A 23,877-nucleotide genomic window follows, 5' to 3' on the forward strand; every position below is an offset into this window, starting at 1 on the left:
TTGCCAGATACAGAGTGTTTGTTTGATTTCAAAGGAGTGAAGAAATAATGATCCTCGGATGGTTCCACATTTTGAGAGTGTGACCATTAATTGCTCTTTGGAGTTACAGCAGCTGTTATTTTAGAACAGAGAAAGTTTGGCCCCAGTTCAAATTGTGATTCTTAAAAATGCTGCAACTTGTACTTTACTCAGCAAATACAGTATTTCTAATGTTGCCCTTGTTCTCAACTCTTGCTATTATTTCCCAGCTGAGAAATTTTAGCCAAGCCTGGATCATATCAAAAACTTATAATTGTGAGGCCTGGTGGTAAGGCTGATTCAATCTAATCCAATTTTAAGACAAAATGGTTGGGCATCAGATTTAATTTTGGCTGGTGGCAATTAAATTAAATTGCCATGGTCATGTATATCATTTCTGATGCTGTTAAAATGTTAAATATAAATTAAGAAACCTGAGGGATGATGTAAATTTGAGGGAGAAAGATGCCCTGGGGGAGGGTCCTACAGTAAAACAATCATTGTAAAATATAAGTCAAATGATGGTGCTCTCTATATATATAATAGCAAAATACTGCAGATGCTGGAAATCTGAAATAACAACAGAAAATGCTGGAAATACTCAGCAGGCCAGGCAGCATCCGTGGAGAGAGAAACAGAGTTAACGTTTCAGGTCTGGGACCCTTCATCAGAACTGGAAAAAGCTGGAGATGTAACAGATATTAAGCAGGTGCAGAGACGGGGGGGGGGGGTGGGGGGGTGGTGGTGCGTTTAGGAGGGGAGGAAGGAATAGAAAGAATACCCTGTACTTTTGTAAGAGGCAGGAAAGATAAAATGTTGCAAATGGGAATGGCAAAAATCATACTGCATGAAAAATGGGGGCAGGGATAATTATCTGAAATTGTTGAACTCAATGTTGAGTCCGGCAGGCTGTAAAGTGCCCAATCGAAAGATGAGGTGCTGTTCCTTGAGCTTTGATTGAGATTCATTGGAACAATGCAACAGGCCGAGGACAGAGAGATCAGAGTGGGAGTGAAGCGGTGAGTTAAAGTGACAGGCGACCGGAAGCTCAGGGTCACCCTTACGGACTGAACAGAGGTGTTCCGCAAAGCAGTCGCCCAATCTGCGTTTGGTCTCCCCAGTGTAGAGGAGACCACATTGTGAGCAGCGAATACAGTATATTAAATTGCAAGAAGTACAAGTAAATCGCTGTTTCACCTGGAAGGGGTGTTTGGGGCCCTGGACAGTGGGAAGGGAGGAGGTAAAAGGGCATGTGTTGCATCTCCTGCGCTTGCACGGGAAGGTGCCAGGTGAAGGAGAAGGGCTGTTGGGGGTGATTGAAGAGTGGACCAGGGTGTCGCGGAGGGAGCGGTCCCTTCGGAATGCCGAAAGAGGAGGTGAGGGGAAGATGTGTTTGGTGGTGGGATCAAGTTGGAGGTGGCGGAGGATGATCCGTTGAATGTGGAGGCTGGTGGGGTGAAAGGTGAGGACAAGGGGAACCCTATCGTGGTTCTGGGAGGGAGGGGAAGGGGTGAGAGCAGAAGTGCGGGAAATAGAACGGACACGGTCAAGGGCCTTGTCAACCACGGTAGAGGGGAATCCTCGGTTGAGGAAAAAGGAAGACATGTTGGAAGCACTAGTATGGAAGGTGGCATCGTCAGAACAGACGCGGCGGAGACAGAGAAACTGGGAGAATGGAATAGAGTCCTGCCAGGAAGCGGGGTGAGAGGAAGTGTAGCTGTGGGAGTCGGTGGGCTTGTAGTGGATGTTTGTTGAAAGCCGATCACCAGAAATGGAGACGGATGAGTCAAGGAAGGGAAGAGTTGGAGATGGACCATGTGAAGGTGAGGGAAGGGTGGAAATTGGAAGTTAAGTGAATGAACTTATCTAGTTCAGGGCGAGAGCAGGAAACGGCACCAATACAGTCATCGATGTATCGGAAAAAGAGGTGAGGGAGGGGACCTGAGTAGGACTGGAACAAAGAGCGTTCCACATATCCCATGAAAAGGCAGGCATAGCTAGGGCCCATGCGGGTTCCCATAGCAACACCTTTAATTTGGAGGAAGTGAGTGGTGCTCTCTAGCTTGATTAAAATTTGAATATAATTGTGGTAGTGAAGGTTATATTATCAACATGATGGTATCTATTTATCTGACCCTCCATTTCTAGTTTTAACCAGGCAAGATATTGTTGCTAGAATTTATATTGTACAAGAATATTTGGTTCTTCATTAGCAGTCTGTAATTTGGGCAAATTATATAATCCCACAAGGGAATTTTTTCTGAACTTTTGAGATTTAAAGTCTTCAACACTGATTATCTCACACACATGCATGTTGCATGTATATTACTTCCATATAGTCCACCTTGGACATCTTCTCCCTATATCAACGTCAATCACACTTGATGTATTTTGCAGTCATTTTCAATAGACCGGGAGAGAGCTGAAGTGGCATGGGTTACATCGGCGGTTGATTGAATATTGGATGTCAGGCAACCAGTCTGACAACGCAGTGGTGATGAAGTGGTGTACATGCTGACCCCATTGCCGCAGCGGATGCCATCAGGGTGCAGCATATAGATGAGCAAGAGGAGGGGCCAAGGATAGATTCTTTGGGATGCTGTAGGTAATGGTGTCAGGGCAGTAATATAAGCCATTGCTAGAAATACTTTAGGATACAGCCGGATAGGTAAGAGTGGAACCAAGCAAGGTGAGTCCCAGCAAGCTGGACAACAAGGCGAGGTGTTGGAGGAGGATGGTGTGATCGACTGTGTCACAGGTTGCAAAGAGGATGATGGATAATGCACCACGGTTGTAGTCACAGAGGATATCGTTTAGATTTTGGTTAAGGCTGTAAGTGCTGAAAGTGCACAGATGATCTAAAAATTCAATAGAAGTGTTAGCAAATAGCAATTCCTCTAAGTGGTGGACTGACAGTCAGCCTGGCCACATCTGTTGCTCGAGTTACATTCTTGTTATCACCATTGAATTTCATGGTATTAGATTGCATTGAGTCCAGAAGCCAGAGGGAAATTTACTCTGCAGCCTACCAGGAGGGGCCACAGTATTCCACTGATGGGCCGATGCAGGTTTTGTAGTGAGGAGGAAAGCTAGGGTTTCCTGAGGATTTCATTCTTCAGCCAATCTCTTCTGCCATCTTTCCAAGGAGTTTGCCCAATGTAGATCAGATGCAATTACTCAACCAAGGCTCTTGACTGTTTATATACGTTAATGAGAATGTTTAACTTCTTGGAGAGTAGTGGTGAATGGTAACATTACTGTCCATTTTTCTCAGATGAGTTATTGACTTGGAATCTCAGTGCTAAAGATAACCGCTCACTGTTAAATTTTGGATGTGGTAATTCACCACTTGTCTTTCAGATGAAGGGTTGATCCCTGTTGAGGATCGAGGCATCAATAATGAAAGTGCCACTTTTGATGATGTCTGCCAGGCCATTGGTAAACCGGCGGCTCAACCACATTTCCTTCAGGGACCTCGCCAAATATGTTTTGATGAGACAAGCATTTGTTACCATGCCCCTTTGTATGCTCTGATGCAGTCGCCTCTTCATCAGATGTGGCACTAGAGACCAGCTTTTCCATGAGGCATTTGTATTTGGATTGCAAATTCAACAAAAATTTCCAGGCTATATTTAAGTTCTTCTGTTGCTAGACTACTTGGGCTAAAGATCTGATTGTGAATCATATGGGGAAGCCATAGATTGAGCAATGAAAGTCATGGATTGAGGGTGCTGAATCTCTTAAATGGAGACTTGTGGCTCTATGCTGATTTGCCTCATTTGTGTAATTGGAATTGTCTAAAAGAATGTAATCCACTATTACTACATTTTGTTTCTTGGGACCTGGTCTCCAATTCTTTGTATATAAAGAAGACAATTTGCATCTAAATATTTCACAATTGTTTATAAATGACATGACTATATAGCTCTCTCTTTAATGGCCAAACCAGTAACTGTTTGTTTTTCATTAGGTGTTGTTTACTTCATAACATTGAAATTTTGTGTGTTTAAGGATATGATATGTCTACTTTCATCCGGCGCTATAGTAGATATCTGAATGAAAAGGCAGTCTCCTACAGACAGGTTGCTTTTGACTTCACAAAGGTGAAAAGAGGGTAAGGACTAATAACAATGGTCAGTAATTATGGTACTCCCAAAGATTTTTAAAAAATTTACGTAGATGTAGCTCAGTGAGGGCTAACCTACACGAGTTATATTGCACCTGCTGAACATCGATTGACTTGTGAGCTATTGTCAACTGCAGGTCTTCCACATGTATCATATGTTGCCTATATCTTCATATTCCCAACAGAGTATTATATTTATATCGTGATGAACAACAAACAAAATGGTTTCCTCCCCAGTAGTCTCCTGTCCTCTCCTGAAGGCAGTGACCAATGCTTGGTTCCTGCGTTTGGTACCTCGCCCAAGTGGTCATTTTTCATGGTGAATATCAGCAAGCAGCTTGACATAGTGGGAAGTGCAGAGGCAAGGCATCTGATAGTTATATTTTCACCCAAATAAAAAGTGCAGTACTGTATTACGGTTTTGAGAGAATCTTAAATGTATTGATTGGAAGATTCATGGGGTGCCTGTCCCAGTTATTTTATTTGAGGATCCTGGTGGATGCTGCCTTTGGCCTCAACAGAGTCCCCTCTAGGCCCGTGCAAAGAAAGGATGAAGGCTGCGTTGGTATTTCTTCAATGACAGCAACGTCCCAATGCAGGTTCAGCTGTGGTCAGAAGATTGGTGGCAACAATTGGTAGTAGTCCAGAACTGTCAAAGAGGAGTTCATAGATTGGCTGGCAAGCAGGTTGTTTTACACATGTTCTAGCAGGGATCACTGGATAATGATCAGGATTGATATCTCTACCTTTTTTTCAACTTTCTCCCCCCAAATCCCACACTGGAGCTGTGGAGATCATCTGTAGACACTTCACTGGATCAGCTAACTTAATACCAAGGACCAAACCTATGTGTGACTCAGTTGTATACTATCTACATACATTTACCCACTGAGCCATTTGGAGAATCTGCTTAAAAAATAGAAATCAAATTCTCTCACTTACTGACCGTCTGACTTGATTTGCAAATATTGGTCTCCGTTCAAAAACAAAAGTATCGACAAGTGTGGATTTAGAAATGAGCAAGGGACAAGAGATCACCATTGCAAGTATACATATCAACTTGTTGGTTCTCTTTTTTAAAGAGTAAGATCTTCAGTAATCCCATTAGCTATGTAGTTTTGCCTGCCTAGAAAAAAATAGGTCAGCTACTTGACATTTCTACCCTTTCTGCAGTAGATGCATTTCAAAGCAATTTGTGGCATTTGAAGCACATTGGAATGTTCAAATATGTAATAAGGCACTAAAGGTAAAGTTAGAAGAATATTTTCATGTAAAGGGTTATTAGAATATGGAAAGCATCACCACAAATGGTTGCAGAGACCAACTAAATCAACTAAGCCAACATTTATGAAGAAATTGGATAAATAGAAGAAGAAAAATATTAAATGGTATGGGGAATAAGCAGGAAAATAGAATTAACATAGGCATGCTGGGCTGAATTACTACTTGTACTTAAACCTCAATGATTTCATATGTCGGAGGTGGAAAGTGGCTTCCTTGTATAAATTCATCAGACCCCTCCTTGCTTTTATATTCACTGCTATATATAAAACCCAGAATCCCATGAAATGAGTTTGGCCAACCTTGATTCAGTTCCTAGTTGGCTTGGGCAACAGCAGTAAACTGTCCCTAATTTTCCACTAATTGGCAGTTATTACTAAGATTTAAAAATAAGATAATGTAATTGATTCCATTTTAACATTCTTCTGTTAGACTGAGAAGAACACACCTACCTGTTCACAGTTCAGGAATGATGGAAGTGTAATTGGCCCATTGCATACATCCCAGCTATGTTCCCCGTACCCTTTTACCACAAGCAGAGGTGCTTTGTAGAAGGTTTTTACAATATATCTCCAATCTGTCGGTAATGTAAGCATATTTTAGTTATTATGTTAGTAGTTTAGCTAAAACTGCAGAGTAGTGTGTTTAGTCATACTGGCCTTCCTGGCCATAGATAAATTATTTTGAACTTGTTTTCTGTAACCATTGTACATTTAATACATACTTATTTTGTCAGGGCTGATGGAGTGATGAGAACAATGAGTACAGAGAAATTGCTAAAGACTATGCCCATTATACAGAATCAGATGGATGCACTGCTGGACTTCAATGTGAGTTTTGTCTTGAGCATATAATTTGCTTTTGGATGTAATATCTCTAGTGGTTTTCAGAGTCACCTCCAAATTTATGTAAATATTATGATGGATAAAGCAGAAAGTAAATGTGTAAGTAGGTGACTATGTACATAGTCAGAATTTAGAGATTTGTGTACATTCTTATTGGACCTCGGCTTTAACACTTCATTAATCTTACTGATTTGCTCAGTTTTTCTTGTTTCTTTCAATGAGCAAGGCTCACAACAAAAGTATGTCTTGGGGCATTTTGCTGTACATTATTCATAATGGGATTTTACTTTATGGATATTGTTCTTTGGTTGGGTCTGCCAGGTGAGTCCTTTGCTAAAATGTTTTCCCCGGCAGGCCAGTCTCTACCTTAATTGAGTTATGCCCAATATGGAGCAAGGTGACATCTTTGCTACGTAAATCTCTGGAGACTGCTCTGATTCTCAGTAAGCCAGTAAAATTGCATAATTGTTTTAGTTTGAATAAATGCTGTCATCTATATTTCTCTTTTGCTTCTCTTCATATGATCAATAGGCTAATATTTTTATATTAATATTTAAGGTATTGGTAGCAAGACATTGAAACAGATCAACAAAGAATAAAATACCAAATGTAAATAAAAACTTCACAGTACAGTGGAAACTCAATGCCTTGACTTTTATTTTAAAAAAAGCCAGTTACAATGCAATAATGTTTGGGTTTGAAATACATTATGAAGAAAAATAAAATTGGGAACTGAAACATAATTTTGTTTTGCAAAGTAACGCTGACTTGCTTGACACACACAGTAAATAGGCAGTTTTATTCAGAAACATTTGGTTGCACAAGGCATGAGAGGCTTTCCCACAATCCTTTTTCAGGCTGGTCAATTAAAACATGTCCGCTTGATTCCACTACTAGCACACTGAGATCTTAGAATTATTTTGCAGGAAATGTGGATGAGTCAGAAATCAGTTGCATGCAAATCTGTGGATTTGTCAAAGTTCAAGTTTATTGGGCCATGATCTTCAAGGAGGTCAAATCCATAACGGATATCACCCTCAAGCCCAATAAGCTTCATTGCCTTTAGGGGCTCCCAGTTAAAGTTCCCCATGGCCCCAGGAATGGGCTGTCTCATTTAACTTTTTGGGACCCGTCGCTATTTCCCAGATACCTGGTGTCAGGTAAATTTGCTATACCAGTATACCTGGGCTGAGAGGATGTGCTATTTTGAACCCTGTGTCTCTTGGGTTATCTCAAGGTAAATGTTAAAAGTTTGGTTCCCCCTTATTGAATTATTGTGCTTGTGCCTCTTGGTGTTTCGCAATTGAATTGTAAATTAATGATAGATATAGGGCTCGAGGAAGTGGTATACAAATTTACAGACAATACTAAATGGGAGACATGGTAAATAGTTGAGGACTGAAGGAAGCTGCAAAATTATTATGTTGATAAAACTGGTACTTTGGGCAATGAAGTGGCAGAGAATTCAATTTAAGTAAATGAGTTGGTACACTTTAGTAAAAAGTAAAACTAATTGTACTTTGCAGGCAGGCTGGATCATTGGAAGAGCAGAGTGAATTGAGGGTTCGCGTTCATCAGAGCATCAGTTAAAGTGGATAAGGCTATTAATTAAAAAAACAATAAAGGCTTTGTGGCCATAGGTATAGAATGTAAAAGTTGAGCTGTGATGGTGAATCTAAATAAAAGCTTAGTACTGTGTGCAGTTTTGGACACAATATGAAGGATATTGAGATAATAGAGAGTACAGCACAGGTAAACGAGGATGCTACCAGATATGAGATAATACAAAGAAAAACTTGAAAAGCTGGGGCTGTTGTCATTAGAGTAAAGGAATTTACAGGTAATTTGATTGAGATATTTAAATTTATGAAGGGATATGATTGAGTGGTCCACTTCCAGTGGTCTAGAACAGGGCAGGTACATAAGAACATAAGAAATAGGAGCAGGAGTAGCACATATGGCCCCTCGTGCCTGCTCTGCCATTCAATAAGATCCTGGCTGATCATTCACCTCAACTCCACTTTCCCGCCCGATTTCCATAGCCCTTGATTCCCCTAAAGTCCAAAAATCTATCTCTCTCAGCCTTGAATATACTCAAAGACTCAGCATCCATAGCCCGCTGGGGCAAAGAATTCCAAAGATTCACAACTCTCAATGAAGAAATTTCTCCTTATCTCTGTCCTAAATGGCTGACCCCTTATGCCCCCTAGTTCTAGACACTCCAGCCAGGGGAAACAACCTCAGCATCTACCCTGTCAATCCCCTTCAGAATCTTGTCTGTTTCAATGAGTTCACCTCTCATTCTTCTAAATTCCAGAGAGTATCGGCCCATTCTACACAATCTCTCCTCATAGGACAGCCCTCTCATCCCAGGAATCAATCTAGTGACTCTTCATTGCACTGCCTCCAAGGCAAATATAATCCTTCCTTAAATAAGGAGACCAAAACTGTGCACAATACTCCAGGTGTGGTCTCACCAAGGCCCTGTACAATTGTAGCAAGACTTCCTTACTCTTATACTCCAACCCCCTTGCAATAAAAGTCAATATGCCATTTGCCTTCCTTATTGCTTGCTGTACCTGCATGCTAACTTTGTGTTTCGTGCACGAGGACTCCCAAATCTCTCTGAACACCAACATTTAAAAGTTTCTCACCATTTAAAAAATATACTGTTTTTCTATTGTTCCTACCAAAGTGAATAACCTCACATTTCCCGACATTATACTCCATCTGTCATCTCACTGCCCACTCACTTAGTCTATCTATATCCCTTTGCAGACTCTGTTCTCCTCACAGCTTACTGTTCCACCTAGCTTTGTATCGTCAGCAAACTTGGATACATTACACTCAGTCCCTTCATCTAGGTCATTAGTATAGATTGTAAATAGCTGAGGCCCCAGCACTGAGCCTTGCGGCACTCCACTAGTTATAACCTGCCAACCTGAAAAAGACCTGTTTATCCCTACTCTCTATTTGCTGTCCATTAACCAATCCTCTATCCATGCTACTATATTACCCCCAACCCCATGAGCCCTTGTGTAATAACCTTTTATGTGGCACCTTATCAAATGCCTTTTGGAAATCCAAATATACTGCATCCACTGGTTCCCCTTTATCTATCCTGCTAGTTACATCCTTAAAAAACTCTAATAAATTTGTCAAACATGATTTCCCTTTCATAAAACCATGTTGACTCTGCCGAATCATGTTATGATTTTCTAAGTGCCCTGATACCACTCCCTTAACAATGGATTCCAGCATTTTCCCGATGACTGATATCAGGCTAACTGACCTGTAGTTCCCGGTTTTCTTTCTCCCTCCTTTCTTGTACATGAGATTAAGACAACTGCACATGTGGAGGATCAACTCCAGTACAGACTAGTTTGGCCTAATGGCTTGTTTCCGTATTGTTTCCGTATTGTAATTGTAAAGATGGTAGGAGTTCTGTATGACTCCCCATTATGGAGAAAGAGAAGGGAACCTGAAGTCTCCGGACAGCTGTTCGACTCCTTTTTCCTTCTCCATTTCTATTATGGTTGCTGGTTTTGGTCTCTGCTCTAGTGTTTAAAATGTTCACACTTTTCTTCATACTACTATGTCCCATGGTATTGCTTACAGGTAGGCTCTGGGACCTGAGGCATGCTTATCAGTCTTGCTGTAATCCATTGCAGTAGTACAGCAAATTTACTGCAGCAATACATCACATGACTGAGCTAGGAATATTGCACCTTTTTGTAATACTGAGCGATACAGATCACACACATTAATATCTTTTTATCTATGACTTGACTTAACATTTATTTTGAACGTAATTAATTTTATTCAACCAAAACCTCATGGTGGATTTGTAGTTGGACTTCTTTGAGTCCCCTCCTCCCTCATTATAACCTTTTTCTCTTACTTACATGATTATAAAATATTTTTTCTTGCTCTTAATTCTCGTTCTTGATGAAGTTGCCATTGATGTAACAAGTTTTCAATGGCCAGTACCTTGATTTGCAATGGTCCAGGCCTGGCAAACTTGAGTTGGCTTCAGTGCCTCAGGTCAGCATCAAAGTGCCCAGTAAGGACCCCTCTCTGGCTCCAAAATAAACATCAAACCCATTCAGCCACACTTTGTATTAATAGAGAAAAAATCTCTTTCAAATAACACCATTTGCTCAGAATTCTGGCTCCAACGGTAGAAAACACTAGAAAAATAAAATGTGTTTTTTTTTTACTGCTTGCATTTTAGTTATTTGTAAACTTTGTGCTTGATTTTGTGCCACCGGAGCAGATTGAAAACTAAATCCCATGTGCGTGTGTGTCCCTCGCTCGCACTGTTTCCCTCCCTCGGTCTGTTTCTCTGTCTTTATCTGTGTGTGTCTCTCTTGTGTGTGTCTCTGTCTCATGCTCTCTTTGCTCTGCATGTCTGTCACTCACGCTCTTAACATGGGAACAGGAGTAGGCCGTACAGTCCCAAGCCAGTTCCGCCATTCAATTAGATTACAGCTGATCTGCCTGTTGCACGTACTTTCTCTCCCTCTGTCACTCCTTTGCACATCTTTTTGTATTGTGCATTCTCTCTCTCTCTCTCTCTCTCTCTCTCTCTCTCTCTCTCTCTCTCTCTCCTGCTCTTACACTCTGCGCCGCTCTCTTTCTGACACTTTATTCATTCCTGGGATGTGGGCGTCGCTGGCAAGGCCAGCATGTATTACCCATCCCTAATTGCCCTTGAGAAGGTGGCGGTGAACCGCTGCAGTCCATGTGGTGAAGGTACTCCTACAGTTCTTATCTTGGTTCTCAGAAGGTTGTGTCTGACTAACAAGGAGGGTTGATGAGGGTAGTGTGTTTGATGTAGTGTATATGGATTTTAGCAAGGCTTTCGATAAGGTCACGCATGGCAGACTGGTCATGAAAGTGAAAGCCCATGGGACCCAGGGCAAAGTGGCAAGTTGGATCCAAAATTGGCTGAGGCAGGAAGCAAAGGGTAATGGTTGATGGGTGTTTTTGTGACTGGAAGGCTGGTTCCAGTGGGGTTCTGCAGGGCTTGGTACTAGGTCCCTTGTTTTTTGTGGTATATATCAATGATTTAAACTTCAATGTAGGGGGTATGATTAAGAAGTTTGCAGATGATACTAAAATCGGCGGTGTGGTTGATAATGAAGAAGAAAGCTGTAGGCCGCAGGAAGATATCAATGAACTGGTCAGGTGGGCAGAACAGTGGCAAATGGAATTCAATCTGGAGAAGTGTGAGGTAATGCATTTGGGGAGGGCTAACAAGGCAAGGGAATACACAATAAATGGTCGGACACTGAGCAGTGTAGAGGAACAAAGGGACCTTGGAGTGCAGGTTGACAGATCCCTGAAGGTAGCAGGACAAGTAGATAAGGTGGCTAAGAAGGCATACGGAATACTTGTATTCTATGCCTCGGCTAATAAAGGCAAGAGCAGGGAGGTTCTGCTTGAACTATATAAAACACTAGTTAGGCCACAACTCGAGTACTACGTGCAGTTCTAGTCACCACATTACAGGAAAGATGTGATTGCACTAGAGAGGGTGCAGAGAAGATTTACGAGGATGTTGCGTGGACTGGAGAATTTTAGCTGCGAGGAAAGATCGGATAGGCTGGGTTTGTTTTTTTTGGAACAGAGGAGGCTGAGGGGAGACCTTATTGAGGTGTATATAATTATGAGGGGCCTAGGAAGAGTGGAGAGGAAGGACCTATTTCCCTTATCAGAGAAGTCAACAACCAGGGGGCACAGATTTAAAGTAATTGGTAGGAGGTTTAGAGGGGATTTAAGGGGAAATTTATTCACCCAGGTGGTGGGGGTCTAGAACTCACTGCCTGAAAGGGTGGTAGAGGCAGAAACCCTCACCACATTTAAAAAGTGCGTGGATGTGCACTTGAAGTGCCATAACCAAGAGCTGGGTAGTGGGATTAGGCTGGATTGCTCTTTGTAAGCCGGCGCGGACACGATGGGCCAAAATGGCCTCCTTCCCTGCTGTAAATTTCTATAATTCTATGATGCCGGGTGGTCCGTCCGGTTTTTGTATTATTGTTTTCTGTATTAGTTACAACGGAGTGGTTTGCTAGGCCATTTCAGAGGGCAGTTAAGAGTCAACCACATTGCTGTGGGTCTGGAGTCACAAATCGGCCAGACCAGGTAAGAACATCAGATTTCCTTCCCTAAATGACATTAGTGAACCAGATGGGTTTTTACAACAATCCGGTAGTTTCATGGTCACTATTACTGATACTAGCTTTTTATTCCACATTTATTTAATTAACTGAATTTAAATTCCCCAGCTGCCGTGGTAAGATTTGAATTTACGTCTCCGGATCATTAGTCCAGGCCTCTGGATTACTGGTCCAGTAACATAACCACTATGCTACCGTTTATGCCTTGTGGTCTTTCTGCATTTGTTTGTATTCATCTTTCTTCTCGTGTGCTCTTGTGGTCTAATATATAAGTTTATTATAAAATTAATATTAAAGGCTTGAGAAGACCAATCAGTGAATAAGTTTTATCATAAAATGAAGTCCTTAATTTGGATGTTAGAAATTTCACTTACTGAGGAGGGTGGAAAAAGGTAGACGCAGAAATTTTTCAGAAAGCATGTTGAGGAATCTGTGGAAACCAGTGTTCAAATTACATAATATTGTTTATGCGCTCTTAACTGTGTCACAGTGTGATACATTTAACATTGAGTGTTTTAATCACAACCCCCCCCCCACACCCCCAAAGGAGTAACGGGTACTGCAGGTATTTATATTGAATTTTCAATGAAACATGAGCCCCATGTACTGAATTTACTAAACGACATATTTTAGCTGTTCAGTGACGTCAAACTATTTTTATGATTGCTGCAAGAATAAAATAAGGAATATTGGTGGTTGCAGTTTTGAAATCTAGCTCTTGACACTGTTCGGGTACAGTCGAGGTACATTCCCATGAGGGGGAAAGGTAGGGCATCTAAAGCCAGAGCTTCCTGGATGACGAAAGAGATAGAGAGTAAGATGAAGCAGAAAAAGGGAGCATTGACAGATGTCAGGTTCAGAATACAAGTGAGAACCAGGCTAAATATAGAAAGTTCAGAGGGGAAGTGAAAAAGGAAATAAGAGGGGCAAAGAGAGAGTATGAGACTAGACTGTCAGCTAACATAAAAGGGAATCCAAAAGTCTTCTATAGGCATATAAATAATAAACGGGTAGTAAGAGGAGGGATGGGGCTGATTAGGGACCAAATGGAGGCAGAGGGCATGGCGGAGGTACTAAATGAGTACTTTGCATCTGTCTTTACTAAGGAAGAAGATGCTGCCAAAGTCATAGTGAAAGAGGAGGTAGTTGGGATACTGGATGGGATAAAAGTTGATAGAGGAGTTACTAGAAAGGCTCGCTGTACTTAAAAGTAGATAAGTCACCAGGACCGGATGGGATGCATCCTAGGATGCTGAAGGAGCTAAGGGTGGAAATTGTGGAGGGACTGGCCATAATCTTCCAATCCTCCTTGGATATGATGGGGTGGGGGCGGGTGCCAGAGGACTGGATAATTGCACATGTTACACCCTTGTTCAATAAAGGGTGTAAGGATAAACCCAGCAACTACAGGCCAGTCAATTTGACCTCGGTAGTGGGGAAGTTTTTAGAAACAGTAATCAGACAAAATTAACAGTCACTTGGACAAGTGTGGATTAATTAAGGAAAGCCAGCACAGATTTGTCAAAGGCAAATCGTGTTTAACTAACTTGATCGAGTATTTTTATGAGGTAACCGAGAGGGTTGATGAGGGCAACGTGGTTGATGTGGTGTACATGGACTTCAAAAAGTCGTTTGATAAAGTGCCACATAATAGGCTTGCCAGCAAAGTTGAAGCCCATGGAATAAAAGCAACAGTGGCAGCATGGATATGAAATTGACTAAGTTACAGGAAACGGAGTAGTGGTGAACAGTTGTTTTTCAGACAGGAGGAAGGTATACAGTGGTGTTCCCCAGGGGTCAGTACTAGGACCACTTTTCTTGCTTTTCTTGATAATATATTAATGACTTGGTCCTGGGTGTACAGGGTACAATTTCAAAATTTGCAGATGACACAAAACTTGGAGGTATAGTGAACAGTGAGGAGGATCGAGATAGACTTCAAGAAGACAGACAGGCTGGTGGAATGGGCGGACACATGGCAGATGAAATTTACCGCAGAAAAGTGCGAAGTGATACATTTTGGTAGGAAGAATGAGGAGAGGCAATATAAACTAAAGGGTACAATTCTAAAGGGGGTGCATGAACAGAGAGACCTGGGGGTATATGTGTACAAATTGTTGAAGGTGGCAGGGCAGGTTGAGAAAGCGGTTTAAAAAAGTATGCAGATCCTGGGCTTCGTAAATAGAGGCATAGAGTACAAAAGCAAGGAAGTTATGATGAACCTTTTATAAAACACTGGTTTGGCCTCAACTAGAGCATTGTGTCCAATTCTGGGCACCGCACTTTAGGAAGGATGTGAAGGCCTTGGAGAGGGTGCAGAAAAGATTTGAGTGGTTCCAGGGATGAGTGACTTCAGTTACATGTATAAACTGGAGAAGCTGGGGTTGTTCTCCTTAGAGCAGAGAAGCTTGAGGAGATTTTATAGAGGTGTTCAAAATCATGAGGGGTCTAGACAGAGTAGATAGAGAGAAACTGTTCCCATTGGCAGAAGGATCGAGAACCAGAGGACACAGATTTAAGGTAATTGTCAGAAGAACCAAAGGCGACATGAGGAAAAACTTATTTACGCAGCGAGTGGTTATGATCTAGACTGCACTACCTGAAAGGGTGGTGGAGGTAGATTCAATCATGGCTTTCAAAAAGGAATTGGATAAGTACCTGAAGGAAAAAAAATGCAGGGCTACGAGGAAAGGGTGGGGGAGTGGGACTAGCTGAAGTGCTCTTGCAGAGAGCTGGCACGGGCTCGACGGGCCGAATGGCCTCCTCTGCTGTAACCATTCTATGATTCTATGTGGGGAATTTCTCGTGGTGGGGGGTGGTGGGGTCAGCAGGCGCGTTTGATGGCAGGTCGGGCGGGGAAAAAAATTTTCCGACCAGTTAGGGAACCAGATGTGAAGTCTGTCATCGCTGAACAGACCCGACACCAAGCAGCAGGGGAGGCAATTTAAGTGATTAAGAACTTGTTAACAGCCACTTAAAAACAATTTTGAGCTCGCCTTTAAACTTTACGAGGTCACCCACGGGTTCCACGCTGCTCAGAGATCATGTCAGGTAAGCAGGTTGGGAGTTGTGTCACCATGAAGTCAGCTCTTTACTTGACAGCTGCAAATGTGCTATAAACCTCCCATCTCATAGCTGTTCACTTTCCAAGGCCAGAAGCTGTTGCTTACTGTATTTGGAGGACAGATTGTGCTTTTTGCAGGTGGCATGTGTTTGGAGTAAACTCTATCTAGTGTCACTTCATTGGAACAACCTCTCTTACCATTGACCGATTGCTTCTGTCATCGCTACATCAGCATTGGTGCCCTTGAAACTATCTCATCTTGGTCCTCCTAATCCCACCACGATCAGCCCCAACACCAGCAGCAGCACCAACAACAACACCAACATTTTCCACAATCAACTGATGCTGCACAGGACATGGCATCAGTACCTGAGCACATTGCTGGCCGGGAGGCCAGGGATGGCCTCACCATAGCCAGATTTACTTCACGTGACGTACACCCTGGCTGCCACATGATGTGCCAGGTTGGCACCACCCCACACCAACACCATAAAGCATCCCTACAATGCCCACGCCATTCCTTTCACACTCCTCGCCATTGCGGTGGGCACTGTTATGTCTCACCATTCACTGCAACTCACTAAGCCACTTCCAAAGGTGCGCACACATCTGTTCAAGAACGCAGTGTTGAAAATAAAGATTTCAATGTTTGACAGCACATTAACAGAAACTTCACATGAACATTGACTAAAACACACAAGGGTTGTTAGTTGGTATGATTGGACTAGGATGAGGGTGAGTGTGAGGAGTGGCTAGTGAGATGGGGAAGTGATAATGCAGAGAGAGAGGGATGGGTGGAGGTGCAAGGTAAGTTGGTGAGAGTAAGGATGTGCAGGAGTAGGGTAGTGAAGGCAGAGTGATGGGGATGTGATGAGTGGCACAGCAGGATGAGGTTGAGTGTGGCTTTGCAGTAACGTTTCATGATCTACTGAGATCATTGAAAGGTTTGCGCCACTGCAGCCTGATCCTCCTAATGACATCCCTGCTTGTCCTCCTGTGCAATGTGCAACCAGGCTGCGTCGATCTCCTGGGAAGGTGTCTTCCGCCCATGGGAAGGGAAGAGGACCTCCCTGCATGCTGTGACTCCCTCCATATGGAGGGAGTCATGGGAGAACCTGGGTGCAGCTGTGCAGTGCTTGTCGGTGTTTGCAGCACCTCAATGCTGTAGAACACTGACAGCGCAACTGTCAAAGTAAATTTGTGCATGGTCCCTTTAAGGAAACTGGCTGATGATGCATCATCAAGTGACATCATCAGTCCCGCTTCCCTCAATTGGCCGGCAAATGCGCTGGGCGGGCAACCCAATCAATGTAAAATCACTTTTTGGACAGTGGGCTGGAGCCAGCAGTGGGGTTGCAACCCGCCATCGACCCTGGCCAAACCGGACCCACCGAGGTTGGGGAAATCGTGGCCTGCGATTCTATATGCTACTGACAGGATTCTTAATTTTCAAACATAAAATATAATTTTTTGTGATGCATTTTGTATATGAAGTGCAGTAAAAATTTTTGTAATTTTTTTATACTGTTCCTAAAAGAAAATTATTTTTTAAAGCTTAAGCCTCAGACCATTGCCTTTGTCTAAAATGGATTCCTACCCAAAAAAAAATATATTTTAAATTTTGTATCTTACAGATGGTGTCCACATTCATTTTAGAATTGCAGAAACTGCTAGAGAAATGTCTTAAGTGGAGAAGGGTTCCAATGTAGTGAACCTAATAGCCGTTCTCTTCGTTACAGGTCAGTGCCAATGAGCTCACAAATGGGGTGATCAATGCAGCTTTCATGCTTCTATTCAAAGATGCCATTAGACTTTTTGCAGCTTACAATGAAGGGATCATTAACCTGTTAGGTAAGTTATTTTTGTTTGGTTTGAGAAGTGCAAAACTAGCCTGTTTAAGGATACCAGCTTTGAATTGAAGATAATTTTATACTTGCTGACATGTCTTTTACGCTAGATTTTGTAGAAGTATGTAATCTGCAAAGATTTGTATTTGGATGACTTGTTCTTTCTTGATTTTTAAATTCCCACATTCTTGCTGGAATGTCATTTGGCCAACCTGTGCATTTTTATATACAACTATTTTTTTGGAGAGTTTCTGTAAAGGCAAAACTTGAATATGTTCAGGGAAAGGGCCAGAAACCTGTGTTTAAACTGCCTAGTTGATACTACTTTCCACCTGACTGGCACATATTAATGAAATTGTGCCATGTACAATGTAGAACTTACTATTTTGAATTTTTAACCTATTGAATATGGTTTCCTTATTTGCTAACTGTTATTACAGTACTTCCCTTGGGCTAGTGAGAAATTATTTGTTGTGTTTTCACTTTCCCTTGTCTGCCTGGCTTTTTACCGTCTTATGAAATTCACCATTTTAATGTTGTGTACAGTAGTTTTCACATCAGGTTGCTTTACAGAGATTATAGTTTCCACATTTTTCTGTGTGTATATATTTTATAATGGCACATGTGCGCACTTCCTGTCCGTCACACTTCAGGTGTCGCATTTGAGATTCAAAGTTAGTGTCACACTTGCAGCTGATTGGTTCAAATTTCATATTTGTAAAATGTGTGCCAAATCATAATTGAACAGGTAGGCACCAGACAAGTTGAATGTAAGAACAGCAGCTAGCTAAACTTCGAATAAAAGCTATTCCTGAATTTTTTTTCTCATTTGCCAGAGACTGCACTTGGGTTAAAAAGAAATAATGTAACAAAATGAAAATGTAAAACATTTGCAAAAAATATTTTTGTCTGAGGCTCAACCTGCTTGAGTCTGTCTCTGAGGCTGTTGTCTGTGTTCCTCTTGTGTGTCCTTAGCAGTGTCACAGGAATTGGGCTTTTTTTCCCCCCATAAGTCCATCTCTGTCCATGCTGCCATATACTGGGACTCTGCTCCCCAGGGCTACCAGTTCTATGAAACTCCAGGATGGCTCATGTGACTGCTAAACTCTGATTCTCCCCTCACTAGTGCTGCAAAATGCCATGTACCTATCTCCAATCTGGTACATTTTGTCACCTATCTTTCTATATATATCCTGGCTTGGAAAAAAAAATGGATGAGTAGTGGCATATGCAGGTAACGGAACACAGAATATGGATAGCTAGCTGGCTGCAAGACAGAGTAGAGAGTGGGGTAAAGGGTAGCTATTCAGAGTGGCAAAAGGTGGAAAGTGGGGTCTCAAGGATCCGTGCTGGGACCACTGTTCATAATTTTTATTAATGATTTCGACTTTGGAATCAAAAACACAATTTCTAAATTTGTGGATGACACCAAATTGGGGAGCATAGTTAACACTGAGGAGGATTGCAACAGATTATAAGACAAATAATAAACTTGCAGAATAGATATAGAATTGGCAAATTAATTTCAACAGATAAGTGTGAGGTATTACATTTTGATAAGAAAAGTAAGGAGATCACACCGAGTCATAACAGCACAGAAGGAGGTCATTCGGCCCATCGAGTCCGTGCCAGCTCTCTGTAGAGCAATCCAGTCAGTCCCATTCCCCCGCTCTATCCCTGTAGCCCTGCAAGTTTATTTCCCTCAAGTCTCCCCTTGAAAACATTGAGTGTCTTCTCTTCTATTCCATCGGCAGCGAATTCCAGGTCATCACCACTCTGTGTAAAAATGTTTTTCCTCACGTCCCCCCTGAATCTCTTGCCCAAAACCTTAAATCTCTGTCCCCTAGCCCTTGTACCATCAACTAGTGAACAGCCTTTCCCTGTCTAGCCTATCCAAACCCGTCAATCTTGTACACCTCTATCAAATCGCCCCTCAACCTCCTTTGCTATAATGAAAACAAATCCAGCTTCTCCAACCTGTCCTTGTAGCTAAGATCCCCCATCCCCAGAACCATTCTGGTAAATCTCCTCTGCGCCCTTTCAAGGGCCTTCACATCCTTCCTAAAGTGTGGTGACCAGAACTGGACGCAATACTCCAGTTGTGGCCTAACCAGTGGTTAAAGGTTCAGCATAACTTCTCTACTTTGGTACTCAATACCTCTATTTATGAAGCCCAAGATCCCATATGCTTTGCTAACCACTCTCTCTCAATATGTCCTGCCACCTTCAGGGACCTATGCACATTAACTTCCAGGTCTCTGTCCCTGCACACTCTTTAAAACTGTGCCATTAAGTGTATATTGCCTCTCCCTGTTCCTTCTGCCAAAATGCATCACTTCACACTTCTCTGTATTAAATTCCATCTGCCACATGTCTGCCCATTCTGCTAGCCTTTCTATGTCCTGTTGCAGTCAATTGATATCACTGTTTGCCACATCCCCAAGTTTGGTGTTTCTGACAAATTTAGAAATTCTACTCTGTATTCCAATATTCAGGTCATTTATATATCAAAAAAAGCAGTGGCCCCAGCACTGACCCTTGGGGAACACCACTGTCTACCATCCTCTAGTCTGGAAAAACAGCCATTTACCACAACTCGCTGTTTTCTGTCCTTAAGCCAATTCCTTATCCAAGCTGCCACTGACCCACCTATTCCATGAACCTCAATTTTGTTAACCAGCCTTCTATGTGGTACTTTGTCAAACGCCTTCCGAAAATCCATGTAGACAACATCCATTGCATTCCCTTCCTCAATTCTCTGTTACTGCATCAAAAAATTCAATTAGGTTGGTCAAACACGATCTTCCTTTTACAAACCGTCTTGGCTCTCCGTAACTAGCTTAAACCTCTCCAAGTGCCCATTAATTTTTTCCTTGATTATTGTTTCTAAAACTTTACCCTGTAGTTACTAGGATTGTCCTTACACACTTTCTTGAACAATTGGGTCACATTTGCTACTTTCCAATCCTCGGGCACCTCCCTAGGGAATAATGGAAAATTATGGCAAGCCCTTCTGCTATCTCCTCCCCCAATTCCCTTAGCAACATGAAATGCAAGCCATCTGCACCAGGTGACTTGTCCACTCTAAACATACCCAGCCTTTCTAGTACATCCTGTCTGTCAATGTTCACACATTACGTGGGAAATAAGAATCTAAATAGGGTAGTGGAGCAAAGGGATCTGTGAGTATAGATACACAAATCACAAAGTAGTGACACGGGCTAATAAGGCCATTAGAAAAAAAACTAAACCAAGCACTAGAGTTTATTTCTAGAGGGATAGAATTGAAAAGCTATGCTAAACCTGTATAGAACCTTGGTTAGACCACACTCAAGTACTGTTACAATTCTGGTTGCCATATTATAAAAAGGATATAGAGGCATTGGAGAGGGTGCAAAAAAAGATTTACAAGGATTATATCAGAACTGCGAGGTTATCCCTATCAAGAAAGCATGAACAGGCTGGGTCTCTTTTCTCTTGAAAAGGCTGAGGGATGACCTAATCGAGGTCTTTAAAATTATGAAAAGCTTTGATAGAGTAAAGACAGGGAGAGAGTGTTTCCACTTGTGGGGAACATCAAAACTAGAGGCCATCAATACAAGATAGTCACCAAGAAATCAAATGGGAAATTCACAAGAAACTTTTATACCCAGAGACTGGTGGAGAATGTGGAACTTGCTACCACAGGGAGTGGTTGAAGTGAATCATATAGATGCATTTCAGGGGAGGCTAGATAAGCAAACGAGGGAGAAGGAATAGAGGGTTATACTGATAATTAGACGAGGAAGGATGAGAGGAGGTGCGAGTGGAGCATAAATGCTGGCATGGACTGGTTGGGCTGAATTACCTGTTTCTGTGCTGTACATGCTTTGTAATAATAAAACTGATTTACAAGTTTCATAAGAGTTGCTGGTAAAAATCCCAGAATGCCCTGTAATAATACAATTTGACTTAATCAGTGGCCCATCTAAAACATTAATTTATGTTACATTGCATAACACACCAATTATTATAAAATATAGTAACTTCTGACTCAATGATCAATGCCTTAGAGAAGCAGCTAGTAAAGACTTGGCAATATAGGCTTAATTATATTAGATAGCCACATGAAAAAGCTTAAGCATAATTTATGCACAGCAATTTTATAATCTGAATTAAATTGAACTTGGTAACATAATAGCATTAAAATGTTTATTTTTGAAATTTAATAAAAACCTGTAAACAGACTTGATGCCTTGGTACCACACCACATTACTTGCCTTTATCCTCTACTCCAACTTTCTCTCTAACCCTGAAGAGGTTGTCTCTTGCTGCATTACATTTCTACAGGCAGTGTTCACCCTCTGGTACGGCATCCAAGTGGCAGTTTTTAATGAGAGCCTTGACCATGAATGTCGACAAGTTACTGAACTTTAACTGTGTTTAGAAGAATAAAGTGGATAAACATCTGGAAGAGAAAAAGTGCTTGTATGAAAACAATGAATGGAGGACCGGGTCAAGCTCAGCTATGATACACCCCCAGAGAATTTTATGGTCGTATGTATTTGCAACACCAAAGATCTGATTGGTCCCCTTGGATGACAAGACTGGATTTCTGATTGATCCCCTTAGAGGACAAGACACACTCAGCAGATTGTCTGGAATGTGTAATTAGATCCTGCCTGCCTGAGTAATCAAATACTTTGCAGTGTGTAATTTGAGCCATTCATTCTGACTGGCAGGCTCCAGACACCGCTCACAGTACTGCTATCAGAGAAGAGACCGGGCTCACTCTCGCGGGTTAGGACATTCTCTTCCTTCTCTTCTCCTCCCGCCCCCCCCTCCCCATAGATGGGGCATTGTGTGTGGGTCACGGATTGTTAACGGACTTTCTGTGAAATCAACCAGGTCTAGTGGGAGGAGAGGGAGAATGTCGTGCAGGTGTAAAGACGGTGGGCGTGGAGTTGGAAGAACATGATCCACGTCTAACGAGGTGGGGGGAGTTCCTGACTTCCTCCTTATCCATTGCCCACCCACCCCCTTTGCATGGAGCTGAGGAAAGCCTGGCAGTACAAGTTGCAGCCGCTGCACCTTTTGGTACTGCGCATGCGCAACAGGAAACGGGCGCATGTGCAGAGTCAAAAATGCTTTGCAAATAATCACTCTGGAATTTTATAGCACAGAAAGAGAAACATTAAACGGTCAGGAAATGAGACTAGGTGCCTGGTTCTTTTGTGGGCAGATACAGTTGGGATGGGCCCAATGACCTCTCTGTGGTATAAAATTCTATAGGGGTATCATAGCTGAGATTGATCCTGTTATCATTCATTGTGCTCACCCATGCATTTTCAGGAGGGGTTGCTTAATAACATTTTTGACCTGGAAGCCTGCCTGATTCTTTCCTCAAATCAGGAGCACTGATGCTAATTATAGTACCTGTTGCATTTCCTGGGCTGAGATCAGCTAACTGGGCAGGACAAGGCAGAATGGATGGTGATTGAAACTGGGAACTACCTTCCTGGAGTGCCTGTCTCAGCTACTCATCAGATAGAGTCAGTGAGCCATCAGATGACTGGCACCACATCACTGAGTGGAAAAATTTTGTTATATTTTCTTAGTTTGAAATTTCTGTCTAGGAAGAGTTCTGTGATGTAAGTGACCTGTTTCTTTGCTTGATTGCTGCTCATTTTTAATATGCTATCAAGTCAGATAGCAACTGATGTAATATGAAATAACCAGAGTTAAAAAAGGAATGGTTTCACCGAAACAGTTTATTGTTGTCTACAAATTTTGTACATGTTGAGTTTGCAGTGGCTTCCCTCCACTGAACTACCACTGAAACTTCAAAAAATGTACTAACTTCTACACTTATCACAGAAAAATAGCTAATTCTTCACATCCTGAAAATTTTGATGTAATTTATTTTCATTAATCCTAGCAGGAATATTATGTGGCTAGACTAGAGAAGCTGAGGTTGTTCTCCTTGGAGCAGAGACGGTTGAGAGTAGATTTGTTGGAGGTATTCAAAATCATGAGGGGCCTAGATAGAGTAGATGGAGAGAAACTGTTCCCACTGGCGGAAGGGTCGAGAATCCGAGGATACAGATTTAAGGTGATTGGCAGAAGGACCAAAGGTGACATGAGGAAAAACTTTTTTACGCAGCGAGTGGTTAGGATCTGGAATGCACTGCCTGAGAGGGTGGTGGAGGCAGATTCAATCGTGGCTTGCATGTGAAAAACAGCCATTTAGGCGAAGTACTGGGGCTGCTATGCCTGAGAAGTTGTTTTCCAGCAAAACTCGATGCCTTCAGGAGTGGAACGGAAAACATTTGGCAAGAAAAAGAAATAGCCAGCAATTTTATTGGCTTTGCTTTATAATGTCCACAGCATTTGTGTTTGCTTTTTGAAAGCACTTTGTTGTAGCTGTGCATTTCTATGATTCAGCACATTCTTTTCCTCTCAAAAAGACCACATCAGCATTGAGTTTCATGTGCTGAATTTCCAGCCTTTTGCTTATGTTGGTACAAACTGTGAA

General features: G+C 42.1%; 1 protein-coding gene across 17 annotated transcripts in view; it reads left to right on the forward strand.

The window, feature by feature from the left end:
• picalma (phosphatidylinositol binding clathrin assembly protein a) overlaps positions 1 to 23,877 on the forward strand; it is a 140,601-nt gene that overhangs the window by 44,144 nt on the left and 72,580 nt on the right. For all 17 annotated transcript variants that reach the window (XM_085998822.1, XM_085998820.1, XM_085998826.1 and 14 more), the window contains 3 exons: positions 4,030 to 4,132; positions 6,162 to 6,255; positions 17,256 to 17,367. In XM_085998822.1, coding sequence (XP_085854948.1) covers positions 4,030 to 4,132; positions 6,162 to 6,255; positions 17,256 to 17,367 — 309 coding nt within the window. The remainder of the gene's footprint in view (positions 1 to 4,029; positions 4,133 to 6,161; positions 6,256 to 17,255; positions 17,368 to 23,877) is intronic.

This window comes from Somniosus microcephalus, chromosome 10 (genome assembly GCF_052327205.1).
Source record: "Somniosus microcephalus isolate GS21.2 chromosome 10, FLI_Smic_1.0, whole genome shotgun sequence".
NCBI lineage: Eukaryota > Metazoa > Chordata > Chondrichthyes > Squaliformes > Somniosidae > Somniosus > Somniosus microcephalus.